The 21922-nt window shown below is 40.7% G+C and overlaps 1 protein-coding gene across 2 annotated transcripts in view; it reads right to left on the reverse strand.

Moving 5' to 3' along the window:
• ERICH6 (glutamate rich 6) overlaps nt 1-21922 on the reverse strand; it is a 79839-nt gene that overhangs the window by 41204 nt on the left and 16713 nt on the right. The window contains exons 7-9 of one of the 2 annotated variants that reach the window (XM_063441014.1): nt 15216-15317; nt 7654-7814; nt 3769-3827 (exon numbers count right to left, since the gene is read on the reverse strand). In XM_063441014.1, coding sequence (XP_063297084.1) covers nt 3769-3827; nt 7654-7814; nt 15216-15317 — 322 coding nt within the window. Of the gene's footprint in view, nt 1-3753; nt 3828-7653; nt 7815-15215; nt 15318-21922 lie in introns of both variants that reach the window. The other variant, XM_063441013.1, reaches the window with a different exon arrangement.

Consider the following 21922-nt stretch of genomic DNA (forward strand, 5'->3'; position numbering starts at 1 on the left):
TTGGTCACAGTCATGTCTGCAGCACCAGAACGTATGATAAAGTGTATGATGAAGGGTCTTGAGGCATCAAAAAACGACCCAGGAGCAGGGTAGTATAAGATGCGACCAATGTGGAGCGGTCAAGATTAAATTTAACGCCAGGATGACACACTTCGTCATTATGGGAGCTGGAATAACATACAGCGTCATTATGGGAGCTGGAATAACATACAGCGTCATTATGGGAGCTGGAATAACGTACAGCGTCATTATGGGAGCTTGAAAAACGCACAGCGTCATTATGGGAGCTGGAATAACATACAGCGTCATTATGGGAGCTGGAATAACATACAGCGTCATTATGGGAGCTGGAATAACGTACAGCGTCATTATGGGAGCTGGAATAACACACAGCGTCATTATGGGAGTTGGAATAACATACAGCGTCATTATGGGAGCTGGAATAGCATACAGCATCATTATGGGAGCTGGAATAATGCACAGCGTCATTATGGGAGCTGGAATAGCATACAGCATCATTATGGGAGCTGGAATAATGCACAGCGTCATTATGGGAGCTGGAATAATGCACAGCATCATTATGGGAGCTGGAATAACATATAGCCTCATTATGGGAGCTGGAATAACGTACAGCGTCATTATGGGAGCTGGAATAGCATACAGCATCATTATGGGAGCTGGAATAACATACAGCGTCATTATGGGAGCTGGAATAGCATACAGTATCATTATGGGAGCTGGAATAATGCACAGCGTCATTATGGGAGCTGGAATAACATACAGCATCATTATGGGAGCTGGAATAATGCACAGCGTCATTATGGGAGCTGGAATAATGCACAGCATCATTATGGGAGCTGGAATAACATATAGCCTCATTATGGGAGCTGGAATAACGTACAGCGTCATTATGGGAGCTGGAATAATGCACAGCGTCATTATGGGAGCTGGAATAATGCACAGCGTCATTATGGGAGCTGGAATAATGCACAGCATCATTATGGGAGCTGGAATAACATATAGCCTCATTATGGGAGCTGGAATAATGCACAGCGTCATTATGGGAGCTGGAATAACATACAGCCTCATTATGGGAGCTGGAATAACGTACAGCGTCATTATGGGAGCTGGAATAACATATAGCCTCATTATGGGAGCTGGAATAACGCGCAGCGTCATTATGGAAGCTGGAATAGCATACAGCATCATTATGGGAGCTGGAATAACGCACAGCCTCATTATGGGAGCTGGAATAACATACAGCCTCATTATGGGAGCTGGAATAACGCACAGCGTCATTATGGAAGCTGGAATAGCATACAGCATCATTATGGGAGCTGGAATAACATATAGCATTATTATGGGAGCTGGAATAGCATACAGCATCATTATGGGAGCTGGAATAACATATAGCATTATTATGGGAGCTGGAATAACGCACAGCGTCATTATGGGAGCTGGAATAACATATAGCCTCATTATGGGAGCTGGAATAACGCACAGCCTTATTCTGGGAGCTGGAATAACGCACAGCCTCATTATGGGAGCTGGAATAACGCACAGCGTCATTATGGAAGCTGGAATAACATACAGCATCATTATGGGAGCTAGAATAACATATAGCATTATTATGGGAGCTGGAAAAACGCACAGCCTCATTATGGAAGCTGGAATAACGTACAGCGTCATTATGGGAGCTGACTTAACAAAAAGCGCCATTATGGGAGCTGGAATAACATACAGCCTCATTATGGGAGCTGGAATAACGTACAGCGTCTGTGGTGAAAGTAACCTTGCCACTGGCTTTTGGAGGAGCCTGTTTGCCAGCCTCCTGCCCTGTGACGATGGCCCCTGTAATAGACTTTGGTTAAAGATACTGTTGGTGCCTTTTTTTTTTACTATGTATGGCTACACTTCGACACCCGAAGCGGTTCAACCGCACAAACCAGAGACCACCCGTGAGCTTGTTAACACCTATTAACAACTTGGTACGTTTCTCATCGCAGTGTTGTAATTGTTCGTCTGGGTAGCCGCAATTCCTATGGACAACCACGAAGTGGCTGCCATCTTTTTCGCATGAACGCATGCAGCGGTGTTTGGGCATGAATCTCATGGAACGAAAATCGGACACAGAAACTCCCGAACACCGCTGGACTTCCATCATCACCTGCGTTTGGTTCTATACAACTTAGAAGGGCACTGTTCGGTGGGATCAATCGTCTGTATGAAGGGAACAAGTTAAAGGGTAAGTCTATAGACTCTGTTTGGTAGTTTGTTAGTTCTCAAACTACCAAACTAGACCGACCCCGGTCGGGGTGCCAGGCGGTCCGTCACAGCATCATTATGGGAGCTGGAATAACGTACAGCCTCATTATAGGAGCTGGAATAACATACAGTGTCATTATGGGAGCCAGAATGATGCACAGGTTCAACATGCTAGGAGGAACAACACACAGAGGTAGTGCAGGTACTGTGACAACACATGCAGCACCATATAGTACATACAGTACACCAATGTTTACATTTTCACTGTTCTAACATTCCTGGCTGCAAAGACAGAAAACAACACAATACTGTAGTATTCGGCATTGATATAAAATATTCCCTTATATGTGACCACTTACATTCAGTCTGGTATTAAAGGGTTACTACAACCAAAATATCATCAGCATGACTGTCTCAAAGTGCGCATAATTAAACCATCCATGTTCAAATACATTGGTCTCCTAGTAATCAAAAGTATGAGTGTTCTGGTTAGACTCTGCCTGCTTCCACTTGTGTCACACTGACTAGACATGTGCAATTTGTTTAGTTCTGAATGCAAATTCAGATGAATTTCGGAAATTCAGACATTCGGATGCTTCCGAATGTCCGAAGTGCCAAATTTCCAAACCGAACCGAATTGCCGAATGCCGAACCAAATTGCCAAAGTGCCGAATTTTGGAAGTGCCGAAGTCCTTGAAAAGTGCCAAAACAGGAGAGGGTTGGGGTTAGGGGTTGGGGTAGAGGTATGGTTAAGGGTTGGGGTAGGGTTAGTGGTTGAAGTAGGGTTAGGGTAACCTTAACCCTATTCCTAACCCTGCTCCTAAGCCAACCCTACCCCTACCATATCCCTACCCCTAAACTAACCCTACCCCTAACCTAAACCTACCTCTAACCCTACCCCTAACCCTACCCCTACACTTACCCAAAGTCCGGAAGTGCCGAAGTGCCGAACCGAAGTCCCGATTTTCGGAATGCCAAACCGAACCGAATATTTTTTCCATGCACATCCCTAACACTGACTAGTTCTGCCTAGATTGCCTTCTTCTGAATGCTAGCCACTTATAAGGACACATTTTATACAATATTAAGGGTGAATACTAGAAAGAGCACTATTATAGTTACTGGTTTGAAAAGGATGTGGGGAGACAGATTACGTGGAATTCTGCTGTATTATTTATATTTATTTTAAATATATTTAGTTTTATTGTTATTTTTGCACTAGATTTTTCCTTATTCACCAAAACAACTTTTGCTTAATGAAGCTGTATAGATCATGCCCCTGCAGTCTCACTGCTCAAATCTCTGACATTTAGGAGTTAGATCACTTTCTGTATATATTCACACCCCCTGCAAGTGACTTACACAGCCTTCCTATAAAGAGTTTTGGCGACAACAGTGTCCCTTTAAGACTTTATGTTTAACCCAATAACATGCATTTCAAAAATAGATTTTTATTACCCTAAATTAATTCAAGTTAAATGAACTTACAGTCAGAAACAGCAGCAGAAGTAGAGTCCATCACCACAGATGAAAAGAATTTTGCCAAATGTCTTTGTCGGAGCCTGCATGGAAACAAACAATATATTCACATAATTGAGTGTATTAAGACCACTCAGTAGTGAGGTCAAAAGTGTTAAGGCTGTGTGATAGTTTCATTTTGCTAATGATTAATGTAAAACGAGCGGCTCAGTGCAGTAACACTTTGCGATAATTCACTAAACTCCAAATAGCCCTGTGCCAAATAGGCTAAATCCATCTGGTTTATTTACTGGCCCATTCTGAATGAATACCTCCTACCGGCATTCTACAAATCTGGACGCCAGTGGGAGGGTGGTAAAGGGGGCAGGCCAGTGATGCATCAATAGCTATGTCCCCAAAGGGGCAGACCTACATGGAAAGGGTGCAGGTCCGGCCAAGTTAAAGACAGGTTAGCCTGGTTTGAATGCAGGCCAGCCCACTGAGCGTAAATCCTACAGAGAGAACAGTTTTGCCTAGAAACACTTCTAGTAGCAGTCCCTCAGACTGCCGCTAGAGGTGCTTACTAGTTCAGTGCTGCGCAGTGTGCAGCACCTACATTTAGCGTCTCCATGCTCTGCATGGAAACACTGAATCCTCCCTATAGAGATGCACTGATTCAATGCATCTCAATGAGGATATGCTGATTGGCGCAGTGTTTTGCCATGCATGCACAATAGCCTCCCAATGCCTTTCTATTGGAAAGCATTGGATTGGCTGAGATCATCAAACTCAAAATCATCAAGTAAAGAGCATACTCATAGGACTTGAAGATAATGTCATTTTTTACATCCGTGCACCAGCATACATTCACCATTTCAGTCCCATTATTAAACTTTTCTTAATAGGTCAAGGTTGTTGGACTAAAACATTAAATATATACAAATACACATCTGCATAATATAAACACGTTCTTTTGTTTATTTTGAAGCCCTATGAGTGCTTTATTTAGCGTTGGATAATCGTTTTAATTTTTTTAAATTTTTTTAATTCTTTATTTTGTTTGTGCAAGGTAAGTTACAATACAGCCCGTGTGGCCACAACAGCCTTCTGGGATTCATGGTTCACTTATGACATTACATAATAGTTAGGCATATGTCTATCCTTTAGTTTCAGCGTGTAACATCTGCGAATTCTGCAAAAAATGTTTTAAACAAGAGTCAACTGGGGTCGAACTAAGGAAACAATATGGTATACGTAAGGTTTGTAGCTATTCCTGCTAATTCCTAGGGATGTAGTGGTGAGGGGATGGGCAATCCTTGTGTTTATCAGTGAGTTGTCTGTAGTGGGTAGGCCGATTGTGTGTGTGTGTGAGCCCCCCTTGCTTGTCCCGTGGTGGTGCTGGTTGTGTGCGTGAATTTGGTTGCTTAGTTAAGTTTACATCTGCGGGTTGGTAGTGTTAAGTCTGTGTGGAGTCAGCGCATCCTCGTCTGTTTGCAGGTGAGTGATTGTCACCCTTTAAACCCTGTAGCGTTGTCTTGTTTGTCCGGTAGGTTGAATGTTGACGTGGGGGTTGCTTGCGCTGGGGTTTGTGTGTGGATCCCCAGTGTTCACAGGAACTGTCCGGTCTCTTGAAGCAATGAGAGACTGTGAATGGTGCCCTCTTTGTTTACAGTCAGAGTCCTTGGTAAAGTTCATTTGTATTCAATTTTGGCTTTGCGTAGTTGGCTTGTAACTTGATCCAGGGATCTGCGCCACAACAGCGTGTTTCGAGTTAAGTCCTGATAAAAGGTGATATGGGATGATTCGAATACGAGCGGCGTCTTTCCCCTGACTGCTGCGAGGAGTCTGACTTTGTCCGCCACTGAGTGGCATCGGATGATGACATCTTGAGAAGCGGTGGCTGGTGCTGGTCTGGCTTTTCGGATCCGAAAGAAGCCGTTTAGTGCAAACGTTTTGGCTTGGGCGTGCGGTAGGAGTGTGGCTGTGAGGCGTCTGAGGTAGTGGGGCAATTCATTAGAGTCTACGCTATCCGGTATCCCCCTTATTTTTAAATTAGTGCGTCTATTGCGGTCCTCTACTAGGTCAATTCTCATGGAGAGGGTGGACTGAGATGCCTGTATATGTAGAAAGTGTTCCTTTAGCCCCTTCACCTCCTGTTTCAGGTCTAGAATATCCTCTTCGAAGGCCTCAGTATGTGCGGTTACCTCCTGTATTTCCGTCCTCAGCAGTTCCATGTCTGCTACGTGCATTTGCCTCATTTCCCTTAACAAGTCGGCTATGTCTTGTTTGGTGACACAGTTGAGATTATCCCGGTTATCCAGTGTCCCCTTAGGCGGGTGTGCGGCTGGCAGATCATGTTCAGCCCCAGGCTGCTCACCTTGGTCTTGGGGAACTGGTGTGCGGTCTGGCGAGGCCGCCATCTTGGGCGCCATCGGTCTCTGTAGAAGGTCGCCTATTTCCTGTGTATTTCTGCTGATAGTCTGTGTGGGTCTCTTCAGCCCATGTTGTGACTGTCCAGTTCAGCAGTTCTGGTCAGCAGGCGTGTGTCTTGATACGCTCCCTGTACCGTAGTTTCCGGCTCAAGCCTCGTAGTTTGGTAGGCGATGTAGGCCCCGGTTCTCCGACGGGTCTTCTTACCCGTTTGTGGGAACAAAAACTGCATCAGCCGGTGGCTTGTCCTCGAGGGTTGCCCGGGAGGGTAGTTAGTGCTTCCGATGGTACCGTGAGCACTCGGTTTAGCGTAGTTTAGTTGTCGTTGTAGTAGTCCGTTTTCAGTTTTAAGTTATCTTTTTCACCTCTATATCTGCACACTATGCTGGCGCGATGCATTATTGGGCTAGTATATAATTTTTTTTCAGGGCTGCTTTTCATTCCCAGTCCAGCTCTGCTTAATGAACACATTAAGTTTTTGCCAGATACACAAAACAGAGAGATACACACTTGCAGAATCCCGATTTTCAACTTTTAACACATGCAGTCTAGTGGAGAGACAGCTGGAAAGAAATGGAAAGTTTAGAACAGAGTGCAGCATGAGTTGGATAGGAAGACTATTAAAGAAATAAACTTGGGAGAAAGAAGGTAGACAGATTGGCAAAGAGGATAACTATAAAGAAAAAAAGATGGCAAATGAGACTAAAGGGAGATGTGGAATACATGAAGGGGCGGTAAACTAAATGTTTTCCTCAGGTGGTAAAAATCCTTGTACAGGCCGTGGATAAGGGTACTTGAGATTTTGTTCTTCAAACATGCAAGGATATTTTTGATGAAAACTTTATTTTGTCAAAATTTACCCTTCAGTGCTAGCAAAATATAGAAGAATAACATTTGTAGTCAGGGACAAAAGCTGTAATAATGAGCAGATAGATGTATGTACAAGTCAGTTGTGGTGTGCCAAAACCGACCGAAGAGGTGGGAGGGATGAACCCAGTGGTGATGGCCCTGTGATGGAGAGGGCCTGAGTTTATATAGCCGATTAACCCCTCCCACAATTACAGGCTGAGTCTTATTATATATCTTTGAAATAGCGATATCAATTGTCAGTAGCAGTATATGGGCGCCATTGACGATGTGATGACCAAGCATGCTGAAATTACGGTACAGTAATAGCAGATGGGCTGCGGTGGCTCCACAATGCTATAGCCACTTTCTTCTAAAGAAAAACTCTTTAGGTGATGTAATGTTCTCTACAGCTGTGAGCTGAGAAAACCTTATCATGACAAGCCTTTTTGGAAGGGACACAAGAAACTGTTTGCTAATACAATGTCACCAAGAAATGTTCCAGATCATTCTTTTATTTATATAATTCGTGAAGAGTGAGTATGTTAATATGACAATGTTTACATACACACAACACTACATCGAGATCATTCATCCTGAAATAACGTGTGGGAAACAGGGAACAGGCAAGTTACTAAAGAAAGCAAAAAATACCTTTCCGCTGCTTTTGCCTTTGCTTTTTGTCTTTCTGCTTCGCTGCCATAAGGTTCATGAGGTGCAATCGAAATATTCTCCACTGAATCTTTCTTAAAAAGGTGCATTTGCTCTTTGAAAAGGAGTTCAAACATATTCTTAAATTTACTGCAGCAAAAAAGCTGAAAAAGAACCAAATACTGAAAATAAGAAGAAAGCTGTAGAAGGTCCAACATTTTAACAAGAAAAAAACCCCAAAACATTAATAATTGTTTTTATGGAAATTTTTGTTTTTATGGAATTATTTACACGAATGTAACTGGATCCTAAAATATGGTCCTGTCAAAATGACTTAGGGACAACATATTATGGTAAATTGCAACATAATTACAATATGGAGACCGAGAATGGAAATGTTCTAATTTTTTGCTATTCTCTCCTATTTTGATTTAAATGTGGCTTCTTGTATGTCAATTTGCCATAATTTACTAGTTTATAAAACTACTTTAAATGCCTTAAACTCGGTATTGAAGGTGATACTATTACACCTTACAGATGTCCCAATACTAAAGTCACTCGTAACATCAAGTGAACTTGATAAAATAAAAAGACTGCTGTGGGGGAACGGAGCTGAACAGACGCCATTCATGCAGGCTCCTCTGTAAACTTTTAAAATCCGAGGAAAATCTCACTACCCTAAGCCAATCCAGCAAGACTCCGTACCTCCTCCTGAGGCGATAGATGCCATTCTTTGCAGCTTCCACCCAGCCAAAGCAGAGGCGGAAAATCGGGGCCTACCCCACGCTGACACTCCCAGGCCTAGGGGCTACGAGACGAGACAAACACGGGACAGTGCCTGCCCAAATAGGTCGGTCAGATCAGCCTGCCCATATGCCAGCAGAACTGTCGGACTTCAACAAGCCGCAGAACTTGCCCTCATCAAAAAATATATCAAAGCCACCACAGACAGGGTGCAAGCATCCGAAAAACACATCACAGACATACAGTCCCACCTAGCCGAGCTCCAAGAATCTGTACAACAAGTCGGGGCACAACAAAGAGCCACGATGGCACAGCAGATGGCCATGGAGGAACGCCAACGGCGCACAAACATAAAAATAAGGGGCATCCCGGCGGAAATCTTACAAGACGAACTGCCGCACTACACAAGACGCCTACTGGCCACAATCTTACTTCATGCTACAGTAAAGAGAATGGTCACAGAGGAGATATATCGCCTACCCACCTCAGCAAAGGTGCCTTTAAACGTGTCCCGAGATGTGATACTCAGGTGCCTAACGGTCCATGACAAGATACAGGTCATGTCTGAACTAAAAGGTAAAACACCTCTGACCTTTGAGGGCGCTAGCCTGACTTTCTTCCAAGACCTCACGAAAGCCACCCTCATGTGGCATAAAACTTTTAGCTCTCTCACTAGCGGACTAAGGTCGGCAGGCATAACTTATAGATGGGGGACAAAAGGCTCCCTGGTGGTACACCAGAACGGAACCCATCACACGCTTACCTCGATGGAGGAGGCATCTACACTCTTAGAGATCCTGGGACTTGAGCTCCTGACCGCTAATCTGCCCCGAGACCCACTACTGCTAACTGGAACCTGGAACATGCCACACCATTTGTCCCAAAGAACAGGAGCCCCCAGGCCCCGGAACCAAGACAGCCTCAGGGGACTGGCTGACAGCAAGGCACAAGAACCTATGGAAGGGACCCTATTCCAAACCCCAACTTTACCTTAACAAGTCTAAAATTTTCTCAACCTTTCTGTTGAATTGGCTTATATGATATTTTCCTTTTTTGTTGATGCTATTTTCCTTGTTGGAACTAATTTTATTACTAACCTAATATTGTCATTGACCTTAAATGTATGACACTACATGTTCAGTATGGCTCATCCCCTCACGACACGACACTAGACACACATAGATGGCCAACTAACCCTGGACAAGGTAGTCCGCCAAACATATAGAAGGGCGACAAGAACACTTTTATCACCCCTTCCACCCCCCCCCCCGCAACTCCCGTGGTTAGGAGTACCTTTCACCCATAGAATACAATCGCCAACTTGCGTAGCAGCATGAAGGAGAAGCTACAACCGATTATCTACACACCTCAGAGGTCACTCAACTGTGTCCACTCACCTCTATGCTCACAAGACACTCTCACTTCAAATATCTTTACACCCAAGTGTGCAATAACCACGGAAGTACCACCTCTATTTAGCCCCCCAGCACACGGGTCAAGGATGCTAGGACTGACTAGGCGACCCACACCTATAACCAAACAAGATAAGATGTATCATGTACAGCAGGACCTAGGTGCACGTTTACAGCATGTATAAAATTTAAAAATGGTGCAGTCACTCAATGTCACCTACCCATGCAATGTTATATATCGGAACCTCTATTACGCAAAATACTGTTTTATGTATGGCTCATGCAACAAACTGCAAAAATAAAGAATTAAAAAAAAAAAAAAAAAGACTGCTGAAAAGGAATTTTAAGGACCCAAAGATTTGAAGCAATCAAGAAGAAATATCCCTCTGTTTCAAAATGATTCTCAGTTTTAATCGGCTGATTGAGGGTCAAATTTTAAATGATTTTTATTTATTAACAGTCAATAAATAAAGGATAAAGACTTGACACAAAATAATAAGAAGCATTTCAAAATATTCTGAATTCCAGAGTGTTAAATATAGCTTATCCACAGGGCACCAAAGCAGTTTTTTTTCTATATAAAGACCCTTCCTTTTACTGCGACCCCATGCTGAACACTCTATGCATCTATTTCTGTAACATTGCAATATCTTAAAGTGGAAATTTGGTGTGAAAGGCTTTGAGGAGAAAGTCAAGGGTGAATAAATAGGACAAATACAGCTGGATTGAGGAAGATGGGTAAAAAAACAAAGGAATAAAGTGTGATGTAGAAAGAGAGAGCAGCATGTGAGGTCGATAAATAGAACAGGAGAATGACAAAAAATGCACTGGGATGCAAAAATGCTATGTAACAGGTCACAAACATAGGTCTTGATTTTATATTGTTTGATACGCTTTTCAAATGGTTTAATATTTAAAAAAAAACTTTTAAGAATAATTTAATACAATTACAAATATTTTTTTATAATATTTAGATATTTTGGTATACAGATTTTTTTTTATATATGATCAATCCTATATTCATTTGTTTACAAAAAAACATATATATTTTAAAAATGTATTTGAAAATATTAAATCAATTGAAAAGCTCATCAAACAAAATTAAATCAAGGCCATAGCTGGGTACTAGACCAAAGATCTCCTCTGAAAATAATGTGTTAAAACTAGTTTTTATGCTCATTAAAAGCCTTATGAGAAAAAAAAAATGTTGCATTGGGATTTATTCACCAAAAGTGAATTGTATGCAACTAAAACTGAAATGGAAAATGTAACTCTATTCTCAGAAATCTCAATACTTAATTCTATTTTGCAATTCTCCACACTGCACTGTTTAGTCAATAAACTCCATTGAATTCTATGAAGGCATGGCTAATCTTGTAGCAATGACATTTTCCCCATTGCTGTCATATGAAAAGATCTCTTCCAGACTCTACATGCAGATCTTTGGAAATACGGTATGCGAAACCTGCTAAATTAAAATCCATAGGAATGTTTGCTCTCAGTGTGCCAGATAGAGCTATGATATTGCTTCGGCACTTTGACTTCGCCTAAATCTATTATCTAGGGGCCAATCATTAACAACGAAAAGAAAAACATAATAATTCTTACTGAATCCAATCTATATCGCATGTTTAGAGCTGTACAGTTATTTATTTAATAGTCCACTCCAGGATGTAGCTGGCCTCTTCTGTTAATTAATGATGCTTACAAGCTATAAAAAGCATGCAAAAATAATTACAAAAAAATAATAGATGGGGCGGAGCGTGGCGCACAAGGTCCTGGCCAGTTTCGGGGGTGCCATCCCTGGCCCATCAGCTGTGACTAACGTTCCAGTGCTCCACAGGTCTAAGGGTTTCCCAGACCTACCCATTAAGACTTTGCTCGACTTTCTAAGCCTCTGGAAACCCGAACACTTTTGCTGTGGCCTACTGGGAGCAGAGCTGGGGAGAGGGGGCTCAGAATATTGGCACGCCTGGCAGCCTTAGCGACCACATCGCGTGAGGGCAGCCACAGGCCTTTTGCTCCAGGGATGAGTGGTACCACTCAAGGCTCCTTGACTCCGCAAACACCTGCCTTCCTTAATGTATTCCACCCCAGGCCAATAGCCTCAAGAGGCTATGCCTCTAAGCATCGACCACGTAGGCCGAAGATCAACCACAGCCAGCGACATAGGCTATCTAACGACCGCCCCCAGAAGGGGATAAACTTGACACCCATCGGACTCCAAGTTCGTGGCTTGATGATGCCCGCTCTTCCTCTGGCCTGGGGCTAGAGGGGATCCCGCTCTGGTGTAGTTCTTTGGATACTACCAAGCACTCTCAAAGCTGCGTCCTACCATGGCTTCCTCTGGGGATCGGCTGACACGGACTCTGAGCCCGCCGCCTGAGCCACACTAACGTCTCATGTTGGCAAATGCTGCATAGCTAGCATCGCTAGATAAATGGCACAAGGAATTCTCACTATGATTTTGTTTTAACCTTTGCTTCCCCTTTTTCTTGCCGTCTCGTCCAATGCAGTGAGTTAGCAATGAACAATGTGTCAATGGCAAAAGCACGTACTTCTTTCACATGTCTGAAAAAACAAGCTTGTAACACCTTCTTGATATTCTATTATAAAATGAGCAGTGTTCTCTCATGACATATTAAGCTATACGTCAATGACTCTTAAATGTATTCTGACTAAAATGTCTTTCAGATCCTGTATGTCTCGCAAGCACGCAAAAATAAAGAATTAAAAAATAATAGATAAACGCAGAGCTTCTACTTAGCAGAATCTCTTCATTGTTCAAGCCACAGATGTGTACTAGTACCTATGCAATGAGTGTTCTCCTAAACATACAGAAATTGGCATAGGTAAATTTCAATGTTCTCATGTTTCAATGTGAAGTATTAAGCGGTTAAAACACTGTTCTTGGATGGAGTAAGCCTTGCTGGCATGGCCTCCTTATAAAATAAAAATAAGGAAAATAATGGAGCTGAAGTGGTAGAGGTTAACACAGTAAAGAAGTTTAAGCATGTGTGGGATAGGCATAAGGCTATCCTAACTATAAGATAATGCCAGGGACTAATGAAAGTATTTAGAAAATTGGGCAGACTAGATGGGCCGAATGGTTCTTATCTGCCGTCACATTCTAGGTTTCTATGTTAATGGATAAACTTACTCTTGATTTCATACTCCCCCCAGCATACCCATCCTCCGAACAGTGAAGTCAATCCCTCTCACTGCAAGGTGGAAGGACATCCTGGAAAGTGGGCTAAAATTATTTGGTATTCCTGAGGGGGAGGAGGGGTTGTGCAATCATTGCCACCATGCTATGTATGTAGATGACAAAGAGATGTTTATGCACTTAACCCCTTAAGGACACATGACATGTGTGACATGTCATGATTCCCTTTTATTCCAGAAGTCTGGTCCTTAAGGGGTTAAAGGATCACTATAGGGTCCGGAACATAAACATGTATTCCTGTCCCTATAGTGTTAAAACTACCATCTAGCCCTCCTGGGCCCCTCATGTCTCCATAAATATTGTAAAATCTTACTGTATTCAAGCCAGAAGCTGTAACTCTGCATGCTGTTAGACTCAGAAAAACAAACAGTCTGGTGACATCATCAGATGTGGTAGCCTGATCCAATCACAATGCTTCCCCATAGGATTGGCTGAGACTGACAAGGAGGCAGATGAGTGGCCAGTGAAGTTATCACTAGGCTGTAATGTAAACACTGCATTTTCTCTGAAAAGATAGTGTTTACAGCAAAAAGCCTGAAGGTAATGATTCTACTCACCAGAACAAATTCAATAAGCTGTAGTTGTTCTGGTGACTATAGTGTCCCTTTACTTTATATTAGATGGGCAGCTAATGGTGCTACCAGAGGTGGAGTTACAATTGCAATGTGCTACATCTTTGTATGCACAGTGTTTTAAACGGAAACGGTGCACATACAGGCTCCAAACACCATGACCACTTCAAAACACTGCAGTGGGCATGGTGCTTAGAGTAAACCTTTAAAGAGGTACTGTAAGCAACATAACATTGTGATGGTGCCTACAGTGACTATTTAACATGGTTTTCCAAACTCAGACAGAGGTGTACTTAAAATGTATTGGCCGTGGAACTTCTGCAATATCTTGGAAGCCTATGAGGGGCTGGGCTTTGGGTGCTAGACTTTTTCAGACTTCTTGAAAACAGTTTAATAAAAAAACAGAATAACCTCACCAAAAAGTTTCGTTACAATAAGCTCTAGTAGGTATAAGCATCAAACAGAACAAGCACTATAGTGAAAGATCACACAATGGTTGAACTGGTTACCATACAAATGAATGGTAATCACTGTGTGCGCTTTCACCAAATTGCTTTTATTGTTTGTGTTTAATTTCGAGTACTAAGGGTAGCACTACTAAAGGTGTTTTTATAGCAGCTCTGTATAGATTGAACACATATCAACATATTGGCTTCAAAAAGTTGACTAAAGTTCAGGAATCTAGAAATGTTTCAGACTCACTATTACTCAATTCCACACTTATTTTCAGAGATCATCAAACTACATCACTAAATTCTTCAAACTATTATCAGCAGTCTGTTTCATATTGAAACATTACTTGGTTAAAGTAAAACAGTTTTCTGCTCTTTTCAGGGCCATCTTTGCGTACTTCTCTGTCCCTGACAATAACCACAAACTCCTTGGTTCTATTTATAAAACATGATGGCATTCACAATCTGTTAGTACTTACCTATTACTTTCCCCTCTGTTAATATTATGCATCCCTCTCTTCTCCAGCAATTTACTTATCACAATCCTCCTTACTAATCTCATAATTACTCCTCAACCCTGTCTAATGTCCCAGCTACCAATTTACAAGGTTCCAAAGTGAATTCCATGTGAATTTAATCAAATTTAAGGCCAGAGTAGCTGAATGGAAAGCATAGGTGATTTAGAGATGTTTTCCAGTTTGGCTACCTTGACCTTAAAATTGAAATTCAATGTGAATTCACCTTGAGTTCTCACTTTAGTGAATAACCCTGGGAGTTATTTTGTGTAAGCTCATAGGTCACGGAATCATGGACCAAGTGCAACAATGATAGCCTGCAAAATCAAGGCAAGGGCATATATACTGCTTTATGCTATGTATGTGTTAACTATGTTCAAATTTCACAACGTAGATTAAATGTTTTTTGCTTTTTTTTTTAAATAAAGGTAATACTTACTGCAGTTGTTATACACACTTCAATATCATAAAAGTTACATTTATGAACATATATGTATATAAACTCTAGGTAGGGATCCCAGGCTCCTGACGTGTTGTCTTAAATGTTTTGTAATCATTTTCATGTTTATGTTCCATTGGTTTGCTCATATTTGATATTTTACTGCTTTAGATCTAATAAAAAAATCGAATAAGAATTATATTACCTCATCAGAGAAATACATATCCTTAGGATAGTGGACAGGGAATGGCTTCAGTGGATTTCCACAAAATTCACACAATTCATTTTCTGACTTCTCCTTTAAAACCTTAATAAACAAAAAAAAATATATATATATATATAACATATAAACGGAGAATTAAAGCATGTTTAAAGAATTCCATTTTACATGACCTGTTTTGCCTGGACCAAAAGGTTTCAGAATTGCTGCACAGTTTCATCACACAAAAACAAAAGGGTTATTCGTTAAGGTGAGAAATGCAGGGATTTCCAAGTACATGTTAAATTTAAAGCCACATTTTTTTGCCTAAACCTTGAAATTCTCTTTGATTTCACAGCAATTTTCACTTTAGTAAATAAACCCAAAAGTGCGTTTGTCACCTTTGAGACACTTTAAAAAACGTTCCTGTAGCTTCTATTATGCCCTGTTTGGAAAAAATCCTGCCTGACATTATTATTATTATATTATTTATATAGCGCCATTACATTCCGTAGCGCTGTACATTTGCAATAGGTCTACCATGAATGGGCTCATGTTCTATTACTGCTTGTAAAGTGGTCATGATACAGTACTTGACCCTTTATGGAACAGAAAGTGGTAGCACTGGGCAAAATAATAAACTGCCCCGATATGTAAGCAAGTACAACTTCGGCAACAAGCCTGCACTCAGTCAGCTGAAGAAGTAGGAATGTTTGTGGTTTACTATTTATTGAACAAGTGAAATGGCAAATCCAGGGTTTCTCCTACACAATAACAGTGAGAAATCTATTGTTTACTTCTTATTTAACTATTAACATTAATAGTGTGTCCGGGTTTGAACTGAATATAAAGTGCAATAAGACTGAAAACCTAGGACAGGTTTGGCAAGCTTTAAATAAAAAATAATAAAAAAAATAACTTACTAAAAGTGTAAAAATATTTCACGCTTAAATACAGCAGCCGTGAACAAATATAACTATTGGGTATTTGTTTTGGAGGACAAAAGGGCAAGGCAGTGAAATCCAAACTGGCAACATGGGAACGCTTACGTTACCCCTAGAGTAAGAGCTTGCTGTTCCTCCATTGGGAGAATTAACAAGGTACGTAATCTGAAATGTTAGGCCAAGGCAGCAGAGCTGCCAAAGTAGTTGCCTGTGGGATTATTTATAAACTGGCTGTTTTTCCTAGAATTTGCAATTCCCTTGTTATTTTTCTACAATAACAGATAAAACCATCCAGATTGCCTAAACCAGAGAAACTACAATATTACCATATAAAAATCTTTTTAAAGGCAATATGTGTGACCTAGATACTGAAATACTTGGTCAAAAGTGGATGGTGACTATACTCCCAATTTAGTAAAAACACAGTTAAACTGTCTACTATCTTTGCTGTACGTGTGAGTTGTATCAGCAGAATTATGAGAGCCAGAACAAATGAAATGAATTACATTTGTTGATTCCTATCAGTAAATGAAACATAACATAACCGCAATCTACACGTCATTTCTACATATAAAATGCTGCCTGTAGTATGCAGCAATTGTATGCTGCAGAGGAAAAATCAGTAAGGTAACCAATGTAGTATCTCCTTGAGCAATTAACTGATTTCCTTTGTGCCTCATATGGATTCTACATACTGAACTGCAGCCCTCTGCATTAGTATGCAGAAGCTATATGTGTTGTGGCAACATTTTGGATCTGGGAACCCTTGAAAAGACTGTTTTTACACTTCTCACCCATACCTTACTATCTATTAGTGTGCTTCTTGATCATAAAATAAACATTCTTAGCATTCAGACAAAGCTCACTCATGCATACATTCATTTTTGCAATGGCATGTGATAAAAATATATTTACAGACACTATGCAATGCCATAATTCAAATCAAGTTCCAAAGCTCGGCCTTCCAAAGAAGAAAGCAATGTGAGGAGTTATATTCTTGCCCACATGCCAAGAAGACCTGAACGCATTTCGCATCTCAGGCCGATACTGGTAGCTGTTGATAAAGCATCTGCCTGAAATTTAAAATGCGTTCAGCTCTTATGGGCATGTAGAAACATTTTTACCTTTTTTTATTTTACTCTCACCCCTTTGGCATGTAGGCCTCAATTTAATATTGTTGAATAAGCTTTGCAAATTATCTACATTTTTTGGTTAAACATTTAAGATGATATATTATGAATATTATGAAAAAAAATTGATATTTTGTAATATTAAAAAAAAATTGAGATAGTGTTATTATTTTTCTATATAATAGATTTTTTTATATTTTACACTATTTTAAAAATAAATTTCAAAAGAAATAAATAAATACATTTTCAAATATTCATCTTAAAATATTGAAAATTGAATTGAAAAGCTTATGCAAACACATTAAATCGAGGTCTATATTTGAATTTAGCCTCGTTGGTTGATTCCATTGTGCAGCCAAGAGTCAGCTATTTTGTGCATATATAGGACTCTTTGCTTTCTGACAGCACGTTAGACAGCAGAGGTGCATTAGTGCAGTACCATACCCTGTATGAAGGTATCTCAAAAGAGAAAGGAAACAAAATACATAAAATAGTGAAATAGTTTTAACAATAGGCTCAAGTATAATAGTGTAATCTTCTTTATCCCAGCATTTTAACTTTAAGGGAAAGAAGATAAAAGAAAAACACCAGCCGGATGCCCCTGACGAAGTCGTAGGACGAAACGCGTAGGGCGGCAAAGAACACTTTATTTCACGGACTTTTGATTTTATTTAAGTTTCAATTTATTTTGTTCGTGTTTCTTCAACTTGGTTTCCTGCATTTCTGACTGGGAGATCTACCGAGAAGTTCACAACAATACCTGATGGGCTTTTTTTTTTTTTTTTTAATTCTTTATTTTATTCGTGCTTAGGATAACAACAGACGTGCAAGGCCACAACTGTGCAGGCACAGTATTAGCATTTCAAATTGTGGCATAGTAGACAGCACATTTTTTTATATATGAGGTTAGAGAATGACACGCTATAAAACATACGTAGTGAGTAGTAGGCACGCAGAGAAGCAAGTCTAAAGAGCTATGAGGCTTCAGTAGGTTACAATAATTAGGCTATTACATGTAGTTGCCAGACTATGAACTTCAGTGGTTAATCTTTAGAATAGTAGACAGCATATTTTTTATATATGAGGTTAGGGAATGACAAGCTATAAAACATACGCAGTGAGTGATAGACACGCGGAGAAATAAGTCTAAAGAGCTATGAGACTTCAGTAAGTTACAATAAGTGTGCTATTACATGTAGTTGACAAGCTATGAAACTTCAGTGGTTAATCTGTATTAGTACTCTATTTAAACATTGCTGCAGCGTTGACACTCAGATTAAAGTACTAGAGGCCTGATGGGCTTTTTATCTTCTTGCATGTTGTAAGTGCAGACAATAAAGTGTTTACTATATTTTTAAAGTGGTACACTATGTTCTTTTATCTTCTTTCCCTTAAAGTTAAAATGCTGCGATAAAGAAGATTACACTGATCCTCCTGTCTACATCCAAACGTACATATATGGGGAGATTTTCTATTATATTTTGTGCTCTCTCTTGAAGATACAGAGGAATCTTCATACTCCCACATATTTTTTGGGTATTTATTTTTATTCATTTGTGTATATATACCCACTTGTGTTTTATCCACTGTTTTTTTGTGTAAAAGGTGTATATTTTTTCCATATATCAAGTATAATAGTGTAGCAGGGAAACATTCACACTTTGTAGAGCTACTGAGAGCACTGCTGTTTTCAGTGTGGACGGTATAATCCCCGTGTAAGGATATATTGCATCAGTGATGGTATAACTCCTATATACTATAAAACCACACTTTACTTGGGGTTTTATCAGAAGTGTGGGAAACACTTCTGATGAAACCCCAAGGTGAAACGCGTAGTGTTTTATAATATATTTGTATTTGATATACTATTTGTTGCGCCTGGGATTTGTCGAGCCCTGCTTTAAAGTGCAAATGTCACATTGTTTTCCTTACAACCAAGTAGCTAACTAAAACATAACTATGTGCTCTGCTATTCTTTTTACATGTTAAAACGGTTTTATATTTTATTGTACATGGCTGTACTGGAAAGATGCAATATGTGCTTGCAAGGCATTTTTCTAGAGATGCTTGAACAAGCATGATCACATTGGGAGCATTATAGAGCCATGTCGTTGCTTTGGACATGAAAGTGCTGCAGAGGTAAATTGTGTTCTGGCTATTTAATCAAACAATTCACTATGTTAAAAGCATCTAGAAGAGAAGAATTAAGTGATGCAGGACAAAGATATGCGATCTGAAGCTAGATAATATAAGACTAGCAAGGTGATGCATGCATGCATTTTGTGCAATAAGACTGATGTACATTTGGAACAATAATCTACCAGGGAATAGAATAGAATGGCAAAGCAAATGGATTGAAGCTTGTCTAAAGCAAATACAATGCTTTCAAGATTAAAGGTCAAGCATTTTAGTAAATAAGAAAATGGAGAGCCCCTATCAGTTGACTATTATCTACCAGCAATTGTGCATTTATGACAACTCTCACATTATCTGCCTGCGCTAGCCTTTTACTGCTATCACAGTCTTAATAGCTTCTATTTCATAAAAGATCATCGTATGACAGTCTTTAAAATTAATATATATATCAGTGTCGCTGAGCTCCAGGAGCGTTTACCAGACCTTCTACTACCATTGTTCACTTTTTTTCACGTACACTACTACCATGCTATTACGCAGAATTTTACAACTCCTGTCTAGGAAAACCCTTTGGATGCCATATTATGCTCCTCTGATTCTGCGTCCTATTACATTTCAAAACTTTACATGCCATTACGATACACCTGGGATTGGAGCAGTCAACAGATGGGGATAGGGAAGTGGAGGATGCATTTCCCAGACATAAGTCCAGAAGACATACTTATTGCACATTCTATTCAAAGTCAAATATTGCCCATGGTTTCCTTTAGGGACATGTTCCTTAAACCCCTACAGTATGCTTATTATTCCCACCACAGACTTCCCCTTATGGCTAGAATGTAGACTGCCACCTGTTTCAAGTGTGCACACATGAGGACAGACATGTATCTGTGGGAGTGTGCTCTAATCCAGTCTTTTTGGGACAAACTGAAATCATGTTTAGACAAAGGTGGAATGCCCACTTTTCCACTCTCCCCCCGAATTCTTGCAATAGGGACCCTAAACAGGTTTTCTCATAATAGCAGCAGTTGGATGCAAAACATTCTTCAGGTCTGGAACCAGCTGAGTGCACGCAATTTACAAATATTCTTAATCAAACTCAATTCATATTTAAAATGGATTGGTTAGACACTCTGACCAATAAAGAACTCCTTGCCAGGAAATGTATTTTTTTTTTTTTTTTTTTAATTCTTTATTTTATTTGTGCGTGGAGTAACAGTAAACATGCAGAGCCACAACAGCTGCTGCAAGCATCGTCATAGCATTTCACATAGCACATTTTTATAATATAGATTTAACAAGCTCTAAGGCATCATCGATTTGTGGTAATTGGTATAACATGCTAAGACAAATAGCACAATTTAAAGTGTTATGGAAGGCAGGCTTAACATATTTCTCAATATGAGATCAATTCACGTTTTATCAACATCTTAAGCTAAAAACAAATTACTATAGGTTTAATTAATGTCAAGATGGGTTAAACAGCAGATTATGCATGAGGGAGAGGCTTACATGGAAAGTGATTATATTTTAAATGACGAGAGACAAACTAGTCAAATGGGTGGCTGAACATGGTATACTTTGCTTAAAACTGACTATATATTTGTTTAGATTCGAGCAGTAAAAGGCTGGGTCACTAAAGCGGTGTAAGCAAGAATTAGGTAATAGTCCCCAGGAGGCTTCCACATGGTCATAAACTAAACTAGTTAAACTAGTTAAGGGCAAATGAAATAGCGCTGGATAAAATAAGAGACAAAAAGTTAACTTGCGTTGCTCTCCCTGTGATCGATGTGTACATGAGAAGCTGGTGGGGGTTAAGTTCCCCCTTGCTCAGTCCGAGAGTTCACTCAGCCGATGCCTGCCAGAGGAGCCCTACAGTCCTGCAGCTTGGAGATGCATAGCGAGCCTCTGGATCCAATCGCTGTCAGATGGAGCCGGACTGCTTGTGGAGTCAGGAGCGTTTTGATCCGCCGATACCGACTGACAGGTAGGCCATGGATAGTGGCAGGGTTGGCGTCTCGAGGAGACAGCGCCTCCGCTGGTCTCTGAGGGGGCTCTTTCCATGTGTCTATTGTGTGCCGGGTACTTCGCTGCATCCCAGTTAGCCACAGGGCCCCCAGCTTGGGTTCTTGATTGCCGGGTGGTGCCTCGCTGGTCGGTGGTCTCTGGCATTGCTGGGTGATGGATAGGTCGTGCTTGCCCAGCGGTCTTGCACTGATATGTGAGCGTGTGGGTGTTAGCGCCCGCAAGGCATGTCGCCGTTGCCCACCAATTAGATCTCTGGGGTCATCTCCCTCGGGAGGGTGCCTTGGGGGCTCGCGGTGTGTACTCACATAGTTGGGGTCAGGTGACCAGGCGGATCCAAGCTGCTGCCGCCTGCACCGCTAGCCTGAAGGGCCGGTCCTTGCCTCTGAACTTTGTCCAAAGGTTGGTGCAGAGCTGATGGAAGAACTCTTGGGTGTGCCTGGGTGGGGTGGCAAGGGTGCTGTCTGTTGCAGGTTGT

Source organism: Pelobates fuscus, chromosome 2 (genome assembly GCF_036172605.1).
Source record: "Pelobates fuscus isolate aPelFus1 chromosome 2, aPelFus1.pri, whole genome shotgun sequence".
NCBI classification, from domain to species: Eukaryota; Metazoa; Chordata; class Amphibia; order Anura; family Pelobatidae; genus Pelobates; species Pelobates fuscus.